The following is an 18,905-nucleotide window of genomic DNA, read 5'->3' on the forward strand; positions in this document are numbered from 1 at the left end:
AGAGGGGGGTCTGCCTGGAGGGAGTGGTGTGAAAATGAATGGGTGCCTGCCTGGAGAGAGGTGTGTGTGTGTGTGTGTGTGTGTGTGTGTGTGTGTGTGAGAAAAGTCACTAAGCAGGTAAGGTAAAGAATTATTTGTTTTTGCTTTATTAATAAATACAGTGCATATATTAAAATTATAATTTTGTTATTAATATTAGAGCTACAATATCACAAAATTATGGATTTTTCTAGAAGTGACACACCACCCGAGTTATGCTCGGGTTTTTTATGAATTTTGACACACTGAGCGCAAAAGGTTGGCCATCACTGCTCTAGACAGCACTACCACACCACTCAGTGTGCTGTCCGTGCAGTGCACACCCCCAATCTTTTTACTGAGTCCTTTGCTGACTCCGGGTTCAAATTCCATAATGGAGCTTCTTGGACTAGAGGATATCAAGTGCTGGTTCCCCTGTTCCCAGCTATGAGCGCTTCCTAGCATCTCATGTCTCCTTTGTAGTTCTATTCCCAGTTTCTGAGATCTCCACAGTGCTACTCTCTGGGCTCTCCATGGTCTCCTCCTCCAGGTTCTTGCAGGTCCTCCCTCTGGGCTCTTCACTGTTTCCTCCTCCAGGGTCATGGCAATACTTCCCTGTGGAGTCTCTGTGCCAGTGGCTAAATCTGGCTTCGCTGCTGTATCTGCACCAGGCAGGCCACTCTACGCCACCCTCTTCTGGGTACTTTGGGTTGCTGCTTCCTAGTATGGCTATGAAGATCTACCATACGCTCTGTTTCTTCCAACACTGTTATTGCAGAATCTAGCCCCTGGCACTTCTCCTGCTCATTTGCCTTCTTTGTGGGCTCATGCCTCTCAGGATCTGCTTTGATATGGGTCAGGTTGTGCTTCCCAAGCTCTGGGACACGGACTCCCATTGCACACTTGAGCTGAAGTCAGGTGCATCCTTCAGCTGTTGGGCTCCCACCGGGTCCTCTGCAGTGGCGCTCTCAGCTCCCAAGCCATGTAAGTTCCCCTTTGTAAGGGTGGCAAGAGCAGCATTGTTTGCATCCGGATCTTTTTAAGCTTATCCCAGCACAGCTGGCTCGCTCTGAAGCTCTCCTGATATTGCCTGTCTCCCTACTGTAGCTGCTTCTGGCCTTCTTGGAGGATCTGCCTCAATTCTTGCAGACTTCCTTCAGTCACATTTCCAGACTGCTGCATTCTGGTGCTGTTTTTTTTCCCTCTCTCTTCAGAGCCTGAGCTTATTAGGGCCAGGCCCTGTGCATACACAGTGATCCCTTCAGTCTGCAGAGGGACCAAGCCCTGTTTCAGTCCTGTATACAATTGTGGGCTTTGTTTTTCTTCTTTTCTGCTACTTTTTTTTTTTTTGAAAAAGAAAAAAGTAACAAAAACCTGCCTCACCAGTTTTTACTATATTTTTGATACAGGTCTGAACTTTGGGCAGAGCTCATCTCTTTAGTCCACAGGAAACCTAAACCTAGTCTTCTCCACAACCCACCAACCGCTCTCTGCTTTAAAGGCAGATTCCAACCTTCTCTTTTTTTTTTTTCCTCTGTGTTCTGCAGTACTAGCAGCACTGCTTGGCTTCAATGTGCTCTGTGAGCCAAACCCTTTTGCCTTTTCAGCTATATCTGGTAGGCACCACAGCAAACAAACATTTCTTTGTTTCAAAAAAACTTTTCTTCTCTGTGCTGTGTTGCACACTACAGCAGTGCTTGCCTTCAAACATCTGGCTGGCTATGAGAACACACAAACTTTTCTTCCTTCTGGAGGCTTTGGGCTTTTCTCTTTACTGGGTTCAGAGAAAAAAAATCTCAATCATGACACCATATGTGAGAGCTGGCCAAGCAAAATCCTCTGGGCTGGAGCAATGAGCACGCTGACTCCAGCATTTTCTTATACAACTTCACAATTACTGCCTACCTTTGTAGTCTTCTTTACAGCACAACTTCCCAGAGCAGTTCAGGAGCTCCTATGCCTGAAGGGACAGGGCCTCTATTCCAGCTGGGCTTCCACTCATTTCCCTCTAGCTGGTCATGCCCTCTGAGCTCCTCCTGCCCATACAGCATTCTCCCTTTTTGGGATTTAAGGTGGACCAAGCATCTAGCCTGGTCCTGCACAGGTTTATAGAAAAAACTAGGGGCACTCTCACAAACATTAAAAAAACCCAGAAAGACATATGGAAAATCCACAAAAACAGGACCAAAGAGGGAAAAACTGCTGTGCAAAAAAAGCCTTGTATGAACAGACACAAAATCTAGAATACCAACAGTAGACAACAGTGTTTGCAACATGGGGTTCAGCCTGCACATTCAATCAATCTTGAAAATCTCTTAAGGACGTGGACCTGAAATTAGCACCAAACAGCACCATAACTTGCTTGAACATGTACTTTAAAACGGAACCTGTCAAGACAGAATAATAAAAAAAAATATATGCTCAGAAAAAAGGTACATGCTTCCTCCAGGCACAGTTGATTTGAGGATTGGATAGCATGCGCCAGGTACAAAATTAGACTAAGCCCTGTGGGGATAGGGAAATACCTATAGTAGCTGAATGTAATCTGCTTTGATGTACACTTTGAAGTGCTGAAAAGTGGAATATAAAAAATATAAATAAAAATAAATAAAAATCCTTCTCCCTTGGTGTTGTGTGTTGAAGGAGAACAATGTTGACAGTCTTTGCCCTTTAAATGGACCAAGGAAGAAGCATCTACGTTAGAAAGATATGAAACCACCATTTTAGATATGCTGCCACACTGCAGGTATTAGACATGTTCTACAGGGCTGGGTATGGCTAACTTTTTTTCCACTTCCCCATGCTCCCAAAATGGCCAGCGTTCCCGCTGTGATGCCTATATCCCCAGTGGGAACAGACTGCCCAGACAGTCCTGCTGATGCAGCTCCCCCCCCCCTCTGAAATCACTGTTTTTGTGATTCCTCTCTCCTCCAAACACACCCAGGATAATTTTGCTGTTCCTCCTGCCTGAACTATCGAGCTCTTCAAGTGTTGCAGAGTGTGACTTTCTTCTCACACATAAGAACTTGCCATGCTGGGTCAGACCAAGGGTCCATCAAGCCCAGCATCCTGTTTCCAACAGAGGCCAAACCAGGCCACAAGAACCTGGCAATTACCCAAACACTAATAAGATCCCATGCTACTGATGCAATTAATAGCAGTGGCTATTCCTTAAGTGAAATTGATTAAAAGCCGTTAATGGACTTCTCCAAGAACTTATCCAAACCTTTTTTGAACCCAGCTACACTAACTGCTCTAACCACATCCTCTGGCAACAAATTCTAGAGCTTTGTTGTGCGTTGAGTGAAAAAGAATTTTCTCTGATAGTCTTAAATGTGCTACTTACTAACTTCATGGAATGCCCCCTAGCCCTTCTATTATTCGAAAGTGTAAATAACCGATTTACATCTACTCTGCTGAAGAAGCCACTACTCCCCTGCCCCACAAACCAAAGACACACCACCACAGCCAGAGTATGGAAAAATAACACCTAGAAGTAATTTGAGGTCCATTCCCTAGCTCCACTTAGTTTAAAAAAAAAAAAGAGGGATGAAGGATCTATTTCCTCACAAAAGCTATAGAAATTGATTTTTTCTTGGGAGGAATACGATGTGGAAGAGAGGAGGGAAACTAGGGAGGTTAAGCTCTGGCCTAAACCAGTCCCGAAAGGAAAATCTTGAAGCCCCTGGCCTAGGCCCTACTCTACCGAATGAGGAAATACTAGACATTCACCTCAAAAGCTGTCTTTAGAAGAGCGAATTGCTCTGCACCACAGCTATGTTCAACTAAGGAAGGCAGTACTAGCCTTTCGCCTCATGAGCAGCCCTCTAGAATATATCTTTCTTATACAATATAACCATTCCTGAGTCCACAGCATGGGATGTTTGCATTGCATCTCTGCCAGACACAAAATACTGGCAGGCTGAGGTCAGCATAGGTGCCTATAAGGGGTGACGACAGTGAACCTGTGAATCTCTGTCTCCATTTGCATAATCCACTTGTCTGAACTGGTCTGACTGGATGAAGAGGAAGGAGAAATTTTCTTACCTGTCAGTCCTGCTACACCAGTCCAGCCATTACAAATGGGTTATTTCTCCCCTACCAGCAGATGGAGGCATACAACACTGTTTTCCTGTGTGACATCACAGCCAGTACATAAGTGGAGATGCTAGCAGCAGGAATCCAGTATCCTTCTGACAAAACTTCAGGTCAGACTTCCTCCCCCCCCAAGTACATCCAGCATCAGATTTAGGATTTTGGCACCTCTAGGCCTAGTTGGTGCTGTCATCTCCTGTCATCCCCCTCTTCCCTCCCCTTCCAAGATTCAACAACAGGGGGCAGAATGCCTAAGGCACAGTGCCCCCCCCCCCGGTTCCTGTGTAAGCTCAGGGGTAGATTCAGTGGCAAAAATGTAAAAATTCTGAAGCAAATTGGCAAACAATTCCATCTTTTAGATTGCATAATGAAACAAAAGTAGTTTTACACTTTAACAGTATACTTTATATTACTTTTATTGTAAGGCAGCAAATCTTCAGCTAGCCTGCTGCCCCCCAGATTTTCTGCTGCCCTAGGCACAGAGAGTATATACCTATTGACAAATTCAGGCCTGTGTACACCAACTCCAAACTACTGAAACAGATTCAAATGAACTAAATTTGCTGATCGTGGGAGAAGAAAAAGACCACCACAAAGGAAAACATACAATAGGAGCAAAGAGCTCAAATAGGGCTTCAGTCTCAAACCAACCAAAAACCATCTGACAACTATACAACCAAGCTTCCTGGGTGGGTCCTGGACTGATGTAGCAGGACTAATTGAAAGGAAGTTAGTAGCTAAGAAGATTTCTCTCCATCTTATCCTGCTACACCAGTCCAGCCATTACAAGTGGGAAGTATCAAAGTTTTAGTTTCCCGGGTGGGAGGAAGCGAGGGCAGTATGTAGGACCCCACCCCATAAGCAGATTCTTCCTGTGCAAGCACATCAAGATAATGCTTGACAAAAGAATTCAGAGATGACTATGTAGCCTCCCTACAAATGTCAGCAGGAGCCAGAACACGCACTTCCGATTATGATGCTGATTGCGCTTGGGTGGAGTGAGCATGAATCAACTCCAGAGGCTTTTTGCCCTTGAGCAAATAAGCCAACTCAATAGTGTCTTTTATCCAGCAGACCAGAGTGGCCTCAGAGGCTGCTTCCCCTTTACAGGAACCTCCAAAGAGCAGAAATAACTTGTTCAACCTGTGGAAGTCATTAGTGACCTCCAAATAGTGCAGAATCATCCTATGCATGTCCAAGCAGAGGAGGAACCTTAAGTCAGGCCCACATTCCTCCCGAGAAAACGCCAAACATCACCTGGTTTATATGAAAAGCAGAATTAACCTTCAGTAGAAACGAAGGCAGATCACCAAAAAGGGGTTTCGACAAGACAAAGCTTGCAATACTGAGACCCACACCTCATGGAACAAACTGCCACCACAAATGCCATCTTCAGGGAAAGATCCTTCAGAATGCTTTAGAGGCTCAAAGCAAGAACCCATCAGAGCCTTCAACACCAAATTCAGGTCCCATGAGGGAACAATGGGCAGAAAGGGAGGCTGCAACTTCTTTACACCTTTCAAGAAGCGGGACACGTCCAGGTGAGCAGTTGGAGAAACTCCTCCAAGCGAACCCCTGTAGCAAGCAAGAGTAGCCAACTGCACCTTCAAGGCAAAATCTTTGTCAAAGCCACTCTGAAGAAAAGCCAGGGAACTTCCATACGCCAAGGAGAGTCAGACCTAGGAGAGAGAGAACTGCTCAAACAAATGCCAGACCCCAATACACGACAGGGACGTGAACCATTTGCGGGACTTCAAAAGCATGGAGACCACCACAGAGGAATACCTTTTCCTGCGAAGTCACTTCTACACAAGAGCCAGGCCGTGAGACAAAGCCAATCTGGACTGTCCATGACCACAGGACACTGAACCAAAAGACCCCCGAGCCCTAGGTAGATGCAAGGGACTGTCCACTTGCAGCTGGATGAGGTCCGCGTAGCATGGTCTACAAGGCCAATCCAGCATCACCAGAATGAGCTGACAGCTTTCTAATTCCACGCTATGGAGTAGCCTGCCAATGAGTGCACATGGAGGAAAAGCATATAGAAGGATGCCCTCCGGCCAGGGTTGAACCAGGGTGTCGATGCCTATCGCCTCCCTGCTCTCAGCATAGACTGAAAAGCTGATCTACCTTCGTATTCCATCGAGATGCCATCAGATCTACCTGCAGCCAACCTTACCTGTGACAAATTCGGTGAAATGAATCCTGACCAGGGCTGGTGCTAGGATCCGCCATCACCCTAGGCAATGACGTTATAGCATCACGTGGTTGTTTTCTATTTAAATTCTCTCTCTACTATTTTGTTCCAAAACAAACCCTCTAACACGAAATTCCATTCACTATGCTACAATAGCTCTCGTTTATTGCTCCCCTGCACATCGCACAACTCTTTCACTTTTGAACATTGCGTCCTAGCGTCAAGCCACGGTGCTCCAGGCAATTGCCTAGTCCGACTAATACCTCCCACCGGCCCTGATCCTGACAATTCCCATTCTCTTGGATCTATCTGATTTCAGCAGAGAAAGTTGGCCTGAATGTTTTTCTGACCGACAATGTGTACTGCCATCAGCAACTGCAAGTTCCTCTTTGCCCACAGGAACAAGAGCGAGGTTTCCAACAAAACACCTCAACTCCAAGTTTCCCCTTGCCAATTCACATATGCCACGGCTGTGGCATTGTCTGAGAGGACGTGAATGTCCCTCCCCTGAAACAGGGGGAGAAAATGAAGAAAAGCCAACTGAATAGCCTTGGTTTCCAGCCTACTGATGGACCAAGAAGTCTCCGTCAGAGACTACTTGCCCTGTGCCACCTGCTCAGACAATGAGCCCCCCAACCTGAAAAGCTCGCATCACGGCGTAGACAGACTAGGTCCATCCACCAGGCCAGAGACTCCCAAAACCGCAGACAGAGCTGAGGTTTCACCCCGTAATCCTGGGAACTTTGGGGGCCATCTGGGCAAGAGAGACACTTGCAGTGGATGCATATACGCTCTGGCCCACAGGACCAGATCCAAAGTCGCAGCCATCAAGCTAAGTGCCTGCAAATAATCCCACACAGAGGAAGCCGGATACTGCAGAAAACTCTGGACCTGCTGGTGCACTCTATGGAGCCACTTGTCCATGGAGAACACCTGACCTACATGGGTGTCAAACCTCGGCCCAGGGACTGTGTGGGCTGAAGCAAACTTTTGGCAAAATTTATCACCAAGTCCAAACTTTCTAAGACCTGTATCACCTGCTGGGTCAAGTGCTCTGCCTCCTCATACAACTATGCACAAATTATCGAGATAAGGGTGCACCATAATTCCCTTACGTTGGAGCACCACTACCTCCATGACCCTGACCTTAGTAAAAACCCGCGACACGGTCGCAAGACCAAATGGCAAGGCCTGGAACGGAAAATGTTCCTGCACACGAAAACACAGGTACTTCTAGTCTCCTTGCCAAATAGGAATGTGAAGATAGGTCTCAGTCAGGTCCAGAGAGCATAAAAACTCCCCGATGAGCTGCAGCGAGGATGGACTTCAGCATTCCCATACATAAATGTGGTACCCGCAGACAGCGATACACACCCTTGAGATCTAAGACAAGATGAAAAGATCCATCCTTCTTGGGCATCACAAAATAAATGCAATTATGGCACTGACCCCATTCGGCTGGGGGTACAGGAACCACTGCCTGTAAGAACTGAAGCTTCAACATTGTCTCACAGACAGCCCGTCGCTTGACCAAAGTGGAGCTCAGCGAGACCAGAAATGCATCCTTTACGGGACAACAAAGGTCCAGGGCATACTCTGAGCACACAATCTCCAAAACCCAGTGGTCAGATGTTATCTGAGCCCATTCTTCATAAAAATCCCACAGATGTTCTACGGGACTCAGGAGGGACAGGACCCGCAGGCCCTTAGATGGTGGCCCTACCCACCTCTGCAGCAGCGCTGGCATCAAACCTCTGTCTCGTAGCTCCATGAATGGATGGACCCCAGCCCCTTAACCTGGGAAACATTGTGGAATTGGACCCAAAGAATTGCTACCCCAGTTGATAATGCTGTGAGGCCCAAAACTGACTGTGACCCCTAATCCCCCTATAAAAGGAGCATCCTTTATCCACGAACAATCGCTGCAGCTTTGAATTGCCCAGGTTCTTTACCAGCTGGTCAAGATCCTCCCTGAACAGGAGCTTGCCACTAAAGGGCAACTTCCCCAGATGAATCAGACTGTTACAAGTCCACCACAAAGTTATAAAGTTATAACAACCAGTGGACTGCACAGAGAACCACAGACCATGATGAACTACGCAACAAATCATACAGCACATCCTCCAAAAAGGCAGTTGACTCCATCTGAGTTACTTCCTCACTCTCCAGCAACTGCTGGATCTAGCTAAGAAGCAGCCACACCACCATGATAGAACAAACCGAAAACTGAACAGCTGAAGACTAGGTAAATAGATGTTGCAAAAGAGGCTCCATCTTCCAGTCCTGCAGATCCTTCAGGGAAGTGTCCCCTTCAACTGGAATAGCGGAAAGCTTGGGTATTCAAACCAGGACCTGAAAAAAAATTTTTGTATTGTCGCAGGACGACGCAGATACAACCTCTGCAGGAGGCCAATGCTCCAAAGACCCAACTTCAGTGATTCCCACTCCACCAGCATCATCTTCCTCCACTTCAGGGTGGAGGGGAGAAGGTTGTAGTGGTCTTATGTTAGCCTTTAATAATAGAATCCCACTTACAGGTCTCCTGTGGCTGCGACTCCTCTAGGTGAAGACATGCTACCACTTGCTCAATCAAAGCACATCTCATCTTTATGAAAGCGAAAGAATCAGCCTCCAGAATGGGAGCAAGTTCCCCCTCCCCCAAGGGATCCACACTCCACAGCCTGCCCACGTGTCTGGGCTTACTGCCTCTGCAGTCCCAAAAAACTGTCCAGGGTTTGAACAAGAGCCAGCCCGGTAGATGAGCACACGTCCAGAAGCTCCCATATGTGACAAAAGCCAAGGTACAATCCTCCCTTTTCCTCTGATGCATGCAAAACCCTAGTCTCACAGCACCAACATTGCTGCTGCAGAATCACAAGCATGGACAGTGAGAGAAGGAGAAAGTGCCACAAAAAAAGAGGCAGGGTGCCACGAAACACCCCCCCCCCCCCAACTTCAGGCCCTGACAAACAAGGGACCTCTTTCCTTCCCCAATACGTTTTCCTTTTGCTTTCTTCCTTTTATTTTTTCCTACAGCAAAAACAGAGGGAGGGGGACAAAAAAGGCAGAGGAGATGAGTCACCCCAGCACCAGGAACAGGGAAGAACGCCACAAGCAAGGAAAATTTTTTTTTTTTTTTTTTTTTTAATACTTATGTGCTCCCCCCCAGCACCAGCTCAAACAAGGATCTGGGAAGTGTTTGGGAGCACTAGCAAGGGCTCGCACTTCTAGCCACAACCAGTGGCATGGCCCAGGGGTCTGACTGCAAATCTAATGTCTAGTTGCTACACCAGATCCTATCCTGCCATCTGCTGGAGGCAGAAAATACTGGATTCCTGCTGCTAGCACCACCTATGTAGGTGCTGTGTTGTCACTCAGGAAAATAGTGTTGTCTGCCTCTGTCTGCTAGTAGGGGGAATAACTCACTTGTAATGGCTGACTGATTTAGCAGGACAAGATGGAAAGTGGACTTACACTTCTTTAAAAGATCTCTTTAACCACCCTTCCAAGGTTCAAGGCGGGTTACAATAAAAACAGCCACTATAGTTCCAACAAAGAACAGAAATAAATACAAATATAGATAATTTGTTCTATTTAGTTCAAGCATGGTAAGCTGAATGCTTTGAATTTCAAGATCACTCAGCAACACTAACCAACCATTCCTATATTTGCTGCTTACCACTTCCCATTACATAGTTGAAGCCAAAATGTCTTTCATATGTGCTCAGAAAGATCTTAGACACACAGCCTTTCCTGCCAGGCAAGAACTACTCTACATGACATCTAAGCACAGAGTTAGATTATGGTCCAGACATTATCGTTTTCTCCCAAGCACTTTCTGTATTCACAAGAACGGGTATGCAAAACATAAGTGTACCTGGGGTACCTTCTTGATGCAGATTTGCTTCATGGGTACCTCAAATAGGTAAATAAATGAAGCAGTCAAAAGTTGACATTTTTCCTTCCAGGAAAAACTATTTAAAGAAGAAAAGTGCAGAATAGTCTCACAAGGGTCTCATACTGTTCAGAAGAACCAAAAGGTGAAAACTCAGCATGAAGCTGCAGTGTCACCAGCAAAAAATAAAGCAAAAACTTAGAAATGCACCAAAAGGTCTAAAGGCACCAAGGAGAAAAAATAAGTTCAAGAAAAATGCATGAAAAGGCTCAGAGACCAGAAAAATGTTAGTCATCTGGCTAGAGTTTTTCTGTTTTATGTAAACCGGTATGATTTGCATTTTAATGTAAGAATGTCGGTATATAAAAATTATAAATAAATAAATAAATAGAGTCCTCTTCCTCTGACAAAGGGGAAAACCAACAAGCAGAAAATCCGGTAGCACTCAGGAAGTTATCTACGCATGCTCAAACTCTTAGAAAATTCTAGAACCATTCTCCCAGATAATGCACAGAACAGGTCACGTGACCAAGTGTGGCTCATCTTTCTGACCTGAAGAAACCTTTAACCAATTTAGAAAATGTAAAAAGGGGGCTAAAGCAAAGTCACATGAAAAGCATTCCTCCAGCACACCGACGATACTTTCTTGCTTGTTGCAGCTGCTTACCTGACAGCTGAGGACTCTTGATGCCTTGTGAACTGCTGCGGCTAGACTTGCTGCCTTTTGTCTTTGTGGGCCTCCGCCGTCTGCCTGACAATGGAGCAGCGGGGGGAATGATGACTGCAGGGGGCACCTTCCCCAGTTTGGTGTAAAGCAACTCAATCTCCTGTTTCTGGCGAACCTGCAGCTCCTGGATCTCTTTTAAGTGCCTGAAAGGAATAGAAAGGAAGAAAAATAGACAGTATTAGGAGGCTATTTGATGCTCCACTCCAATATCCTAAGGAAAACGGTCCTCGAATGCACTCAGTCATACTCCAACTAGTGGCATGAAAAATAACTTTCTCTATAGATATGTATGAGTACAGAAAGCCTTGCTTTATCTCCTCCTTCCCAAGACAGGAATGGATCTTTAAGCAGAATACTGATGCAAAGTCTAATCTCTATTATTCCTCTGAAATTACATTTATTTTAAAGATTTTACCCACCCTTCCAAGGTTCACAGCGAGGTACAATAAAAACATCCACAGTAGTTCAAAGAACAGAAACAAATACAAATAAATGCTTGAATAGAAACAAATTAAGTTGAGCGCTTTGAATTTCAAGATCACTCAGAAACACCAACCAGCCATGCCTATATTTGCCACTTACCAATGCAAAATCTAAAAAGTCTCATGTGTGCTCAGAAAGATTCTATCAAAGAGGTTCTTGTTTGTATTTTAGTACCTCACCACACAGAAAAATAAAAACACAGAAGCTATCTCTTCATGGAGGTTGGTTAATAAACCTGGAGTAAAACAAAATGTCCAGGTCTGTCCAACCAAACTTGTCCAAGTTAACTTGTTCAGTAAAATGTACCTAGCTTTTTATTGTTTTAAATAGGTTTGTTAAGCTTAACATTAAAAATTAGCACAAAGGATAAATATGACCAATTCATTTTCACCTGGAAAAAAAAGAAGTAGACACTAAAATGTAATTTTGGTTCCTCTATTCACTAACTGGCTGCTTCCAATTATACAAACTGAGAAAAATACAATAAAAATATTAAAATAAGTTATGCTATAGTATGACAAATATCGTCCTTTGCATTGTATTAAAACCAAAAAATGTCTGCTAAACAAAGGGAATTTATTAAAGCACATTTCATTGCTGTTCAGCACCTTGGTCTGGACAGCTCCTGCAAAAGGCAGATGAACCCTTCCCTACATCAAAATAACGCTTTTAAAATTTTGAAATACTAAAAATATGTAGGGCTGCATCAACAAATTTAGAAATCAGTTGTTTAACACCCTTAGTTCTTTATAAACGAAACAGTTATACATCGAACATAGCTGAGACTAAAAGAAGATATGATAGAGGAAACAGAAAATCCCCTTACTTGTCTCTTAGTCGCCGCAGCTCCTGCTTCAAGTCTTCATCTTCAATATCAGACTCATTGTCACTGCTCATGTATGAAGAGTTGAATGAATTGCTAAGGCTAAGAACTGCCATGCTAACTTTTGAACCCAAGGGCTGGGGAGAGTCCGGACTCCCTAAGTTTTCTTCTTGCTGTTTCTTTGCCAACTCACTCAGGAAAGCATCCTCTAGCTCAGACATTGGCCCATTCAGATGCAATGGCTGTCTAGGCTCCTCCAGTTCAGACATCTCTGGTTTTGGCATTGCAACTACCTGTTCAGAGTCCAGGGATGGGGCGTCTTTTTCTGTCATAGAAAACACCTCATCCTGAGTCCGAGACACAGAAAAGCGACCCACTTTATCTGTTGTTGTCGTCACTTGGAAACGCCCAACTTTTGTTGCCTGACCATCATCCACCAGTGCTTTTGTTGGAGGAATTAGTGGCACAGATATTCCATCTACTACATCTGAAGAAGCAGTTGTTTTGGTGGAATCAAGTTTTACCAGGGAACTCTCAGGACTGCTTCCAGACAAAGATGAGGACACTGTGGAAGATGTTTCAGAGTGTGTTGTCTTGTCTTCACTGTGTTTTAGTATATCATCCACTGCAACAGATACCTTTAAACACAAACATTATCTGTTAAAGCATTTTAAAATGGAGAAGTCTAATGGCTAGAACACAAATATTTAGCAGAATCCTAGGACATAAAAGTTTACAACCCACAGCAAATTACTAGGGGCTACATGTACTAATTGACTTTTTCCCATTTTGGGAATATTTGAAGCCATCTAGCTACCTAACATTGGAGTTAGGCATCTTTGAAAGTACGCCACTGCTGAGAGGCTAAATTTAATTTCACCAGGCAGCTAAATTTATCCATTCAAAATCTGAGCAGTCCTGGGGCAGGGGGTTGGGTAAAGGACAGAAGTTAGCTAGTTCATGCCAATTTTCAGCACAAGCCACATAGCTTAGGTGCCCACACCTAGATGCTGTAATGGCAGGCTTAAATCTAGCTGGCTAGGTTTGGCTGAAAATGTGTTTAAATTAGCCAGCTGAATTGGGATGGCTGAATCAGGTACTCTGCCCTTTTCTGAAAATGCACCCTTTTAGGTCTATGGAAGAAAAGTTGCCAAATGTACTGAACCTGTGTCTCTGTAAACATGTTAAAATAAGACTTTCCAAAATCTAGACGTGACAATTGACAAGGTTGGACTTATTTTTGGACCCTCTACCATTAACAGAAGGTACTCTGTGGCCAAAGCATAGCCTAAGGATGCTGTCTGCATTGTCACTTGAATCACTGTTGGGTATTCTATTCCTTCCTCTACATCTGCTGTTGTCACTCACTCTAATCTTAAATTTCTGTGGGCAGTAGTCTGTGCATCTCTTGATTCTGCTTTCATTTAGTTTATTATACTCCATCTGCCACCAGCCTGGATGGACTTTACCCACATAACTCCTATGTTTCAAACAATTCTTTTCTATTTTTTACTCCTTTCCTCAGTGTCTTCATTTAAAACCAAAGTCTCGCCTTTCTCTCAGCTAAATACTGCAAGTGCATAGTCTTCTTGTGGTTTTCCCAAGTCTCCTCTACTTGATATACTATTTCTCCAGAATTCCACTGCTGGTTTTCTCATCTAGCTATCTCCACAGTCTCATGCTTCTTCCTCTAGCTTCACTTCACTGGCTGTCAGATCCAGTGCACAATTTAAACATCTCATTTTCATCTGTAAAATGATCATGGTCTGACCATTCCTTACCTTTCCACTTTTATTTAACATTCCTCAGCTTCATGCTCTCTCAGATCCCAGTCTAAGCAAGTTTCCTCTTACTTCAAGGCCTTACCCTCCCTATCAAAGGAATAAGTCTCCAGATATTCAGGATGTGTTTATACTAGCTCTCTTCCGATACAGGTTAAAAATCCACCTTTTCAGACTAAGATATCCTGGTCCTCTGCCCCTCCAGTCTCTTTTCTGTGGTTGTATTGAGTATTGCTGCTTTGTTAACAAGCTGATCATTTGCATCATGGCTGTAATTAACCCTCAGCAGGATGCCAAATAAAACTGAAATAAAGCAAAGTTGCTTACCTGTAACAGGTGTTCTAGGACAGCAGGATGTTAGTCCTCACACATGGGTGACATCGGATAGAGCCTGGCACAGAACTTTGATCTCAAAGATTCTAGAGCTTTCAGCATGCCCTACTGAGCAGTGATAACCATGCCCCCTAGGCAGAATCCCTCAGTCTATGATATAGCTAATTCATGGAGAAAACAACTCCCATGGGAGGGTTTCATGAGGACTAACATCCTGCTGTCCTAGGAGAACATCTGTTACAGGTAAGCAACTCTGCTTTCTCCTAGGACAAGCAAGATAAGATGGTAGTACCCACACATGGGTGAATACATAGCTCCAGAGGACAAGACAGTAAACCACACAGTGCTGGAGCACTACCTCCCTCCTTTGCCTACGAGGCAGCTGACCCACCAGGGGTGCAAGCTGGAGAAGAGTTGGGTTCTATTAAGAAAGCCAAGAAAAAGACAGACACAAACCCTCATGCATAGCAGGGATGCCTGAGACAGGGGAGTGATGCGAGTGCAAGCAGAATCAACTGTGTATCATGGAAACAGTACAAGCAGGGTTTCTGACGAAACCAGTGGATCTAGATCCTCCATGATACAGGAAGGACCCAGGGATGTAAATAAGAGACTCTAGGACAAAAAAAACCACACACTTTCCATCGATGTGAAAAAACAACCGAAAAACAAACTGGGGTCCAAGAGCCCTCCAGAAAGAGACTGTTGACCACTGACAGCCAAAAGTCTGGTGAAAAGTGCCCAGATATGACTGGTAGGCCAAATGGGCAAAAGAAACCCATGCCACGCTTGGAAGAACAAGCAGTCCCTCAAGGCAGGCCCTGGTACATACACTGCGTGCTGAAGCATCAGACTCAGTTGACCGTGCAGGACAGTGTCAGGGGTTTCAGGGAATGAGAACAATCCCTGAAACAGACCTGTAGCCGAAAGCTCCTGGAAGGGAGATAAAAATAGGCCTGAAACTCACTCAAGAACACCTGCCAGAACCAGCTCAGCTATCCTGTTACAGGATATCAGAGGAGCAAGAAGGCCTTTTGGGCAACCCAGAGAATGAGAGAAACTAAGGCAGTAACCTCCCTGCAGGTATACGGAGAGATACCATGGGCACCTTAGCTTCCTCTCCACTCACCCCGACAAACTAATCAGAAGTCAGGAGGAGCAAAGAACACAAGGAGGCAGACTAGTGAACCGCCGAGGCAAGCACAATTCACCCTGTTGGGTATCAAACCCTTGTAAATAACTCACCGCCAAAGATAGCAGGGAGTATCCCACTGAGATAGAGCCCTCAGTCTTCTTGAAACAGCAGAAACAGAGCAATTGCCCCTGGGGGGAAGCACTGAAGGCTCCTCCAGGAGACAGGAAGCTTAGGGAGTTGTATGTGCACACTCCGGCAGAACTTGATGTTATTACCAGCATGGAATGCCAAAGGCCATCAGGGCAGGGCCAGAGTGATCTCGGAATAGATTACCAAGCCACCTGGCTGTGGTTTCACTACCCCAGCCATGAGGTTTTATACTTCCCCTCCTAAGGGAGCATGTGGCCCAGCAATGGACAATGCTGCATGACCCAGGACTGCTCAATCCGCAGACAGGGCGATCCTAAAATAAGGGGAAAGAACAGCTTGCATGCTACTACAAGCAGAGGGCAATGCCCCTCATGTTGGGACTGGGCCCTCAATTCCCTCAGCCATGGACATGACAAAAGGGGAAAGGCACAATCGCCAGCTGATGGCTGAAACACTCCTCACAGAGGAGAGTCCCCCAGGCAAGGATAACTGACTATAGCGATCCTTGAGGAATATGGCCACAGAGTTTAATAAAGACCAAGGTAACTCCCGAACTGGCAGAAACCTGGAGGGTCACTGGGGGCAACACTGGACAGGCACCTGCGAGAATAGACCTGCTGTGCCTCAAGCGTACAAGGGAGAGTGCTACACAACTATTCTTGGGGCTGGCGCTTGTCAGAGTAGTGACATCCCTCGTCCAGGAATGGAAACAAAGGACACCCCTCGAAGGGGTGCACAGTAGATGTCCAGAGGGGAGCCCAAAAGGGTTGCCCTTGAATTCAGAGGAATCTCCCCTTTCAAGGGGGAAGAGGAAAGCCGTGGGACTGGGGCCTTCCGATCCTGATAGACTCCCCGAAAGAGAATAGATGCACAATCACAGACCGCCGAGGTGCCAAAGCGACTAACCCACCACAGGCCACCAGCCTCGGATAAGGGAGGTTGCCACTGCAATCTCCAGAGGGGTCCCAGCTGAAGACTGTCCAATAACCGCCTCAGCTACTCCCTGGCCATGGCCTCCAAGGAGACACACTGATGCAGAGGATCAGGGCCCTGGATCAGAGAATAACTTCAAGGACAGAGCCTCAGGGACTTATTTATTATTTTTAATTTTTATATACCGACATTCTTGTATAATATACAAATCATATTGGTTTACATTAAAACAGAAGATGCAGGAAAAATGTTTCCTTTGTCTAATACATTGAACATTAATAGCAAAGAAATTGTTAACAAGGGATAACAACTAAGAAAAACATGGAGAAAGGTAAACAAAAGAGGAAGAAACATAGAAGTTAAAAAATGAGAAGGTGGCACAAAGGGGAGTGCCCCTTTGTCATGCCCCTTCAGCACGCGACGCCTGGTGTTGAGGCAGGCTTAACAGTCCGATGGTAATGACGTCATGAGGGGGCGGTAGAACATGGTAGAGAGCGAAAGACATAGGCCTCTATTGAAAAAGGAGAGAACACTCTAGCCACTCTCGCGATGTCCACTCATCTCAAGATCCAACCAGGAGTGCAGTCCTAGGTCAGCTTGCGGTTGCAGAAGACAACCTTTTGTGACCGCCTGAGGGAACAAGCACGCATACACACACAAATGCCCAGGCGACAGAGGGCAATTGGAAGCCCTCTGCTGCGAAAGCATGTTGGGCAGAACTCATGCAGTGGTAACCCATCCATGAATGGTGGCACACCCATGATCCTGAGCTCCCTACTTGCGGGAGAAACCCCATGTCTCAGCGAGGGCGGAGAACCACGTGCCAGAGTCTGTGGTTATACATTAGACAAACAGAAACACAGAAAATGACAGCAGAAAAAGACCAATCGGCCCATCTAGTCTGCCCAGCAAGCTTCCACACTTATTTTCCCATACTTATCTGTTTCATCAACCTTGTTGGTAACTGTTTGATTCAAATTTCCTGCCATCTCTTTTCATTGATGCAGAGAGCAATGTTGGAGTTGCAAAGGTGAGCAGTGTGTGTAATGACTCCTCCCCCGCCAGTGCTCCTCAGCACTATGCAGTGCGGACTGACGTGGAGACCAAGACCAGGCTGAAAGATGGCAGAATTCGAGTATGGCTGAGGAGTGCACAGTCAGGGAGAATGCCACCTGCCAGCGTCCGAGGTCCTTGGAACAGATGCCTCATCTGACCCAACCATGTCAGCTGCGTGTCAATGCCACAGTAACTCCAACAGAGTGGAAAGGACAGTGTAATGGCAGCATCCCCAAAACCACTGTTACCCTGGGTAAGGCATGGTGAAGGGTGGTGACCTATGACATCACCCCCTCAGGTACCAGAGAACGCTCCACGAGGTGGGCTATCGAATTGCATTGGAGAACTAGCTCACCTGCGAGTCCCACTAGGAATCACTGCAGTTCCCTGTCAAGTGCGGGTGCCTATGGAGGACTGTGGACATATCCTGCGATCTATAAGCAGTTTGCCAGTGAATAGCACCATTCCTGGTGCCTCAGATGCCCATAGGCAATTGCCCAGGGGCCCTGACAACCGAAGGTAAGGTCCAATGAAGCCATGGGCGTCTGCAGAGGGAGGCCTTGCAGTCTTCCGACAGATCATCAATGTCAAAAGGAACTGAAAACTGCCAGTGCTGACAGCAATTCCCCTCGGCTTACCGATTCGTCTGGTGGGGTCAATGCTGCAAGCTCGATGACCTCACAAGCAGCACGGCTGACGAAAGCCTCGCTAGCGACCATCAATATTGATGGTGTGTGCATTTTTGGCAGGGCCTCCAACCCTGGGATCATTGGCTGGAGGGACAGCTCTGAGCCTCCCAGTACTCTGCAGTGGAAACCACACAGGAGCCCTTAGGGCACAGGCCATTGCAGAGAGGTGCGCCAGCGCACCGAGTAGATGGCTACCCCTGTGCTTGAACTGCAAGAGGCCAACACCCTTTGCCCAAGGGCTGCCGGGTCATGCAGGGCTTCAGAGTCGATGGCCACACGGGTGACAAGAGCGCTCAATAGCGGATCTGGTGTTTGATTGGTGGGAGCTCGACGTAGTCAAGGTGATAATGAGAGTCATCGGTGGTCCGAAGGCCTCTCTGGTGGCTCCACACCTCGATGGTCTCAAGGGCGTCAATGGTATCAGGGCAGCACCGCACCGCGATGGCATTGAGGCCATGCTGGCAACGAGGCCGCACACTTCAACCACCTATTGGGGGCTGCAGCATTCAGGAAATTCCCTCGACAGTAGTGAGGGCTGCTGCAGTATTGATATTATGAACTTAACAGTATCGAGGGCCTGCCACCACTTT

General features: G+C 46.1%; 1 protein-coding gene across 1 annotated transcript in view; it reads right to left on the reverse strand.

The window, feature by feature from the left end:
• WNK1 (WNK lysine deficient protein kinase 1) overlaps nucleotides 1-18,905 on the reverse strand; it is a 395,379-nt gene that overhangs the window by 78,955 nt on the left and 297,519 nt on the right. Inside the window, exons 25-26 of the mRNA XM_029597482.1 lie at nucleotides 12,242-12,876; nucleotides 10,873-11,075 (exon numbers count right to left, since the gene is read on the reverse strand). Coding sequence (XP_029453342.1) covers nucleotides 10,873-11,075; nucleotides 12,242-12,876 — 838 coding nt within the window. The remainder of the gene's footprint in view (nucleotides 1-10,872; nucleotides 11,076-12,241; nucleotides 12,877-18,905) is intronic.

Source organism: Rhinatrema bivittatum, chromosome 4 (genome assembly GCF_901001135.1).
Source record: "Rhinatrema bivittatum chromosome 4, aRhiBiv1.1, whole genome shotgun sequence".
Lineage (NCBI taxonomy): Eukaryota > Metazoa > Chordata > Amphibia > Gymnophiona > Rhinatrematidae > Rhinatrema > Rhinatrema bivittatum.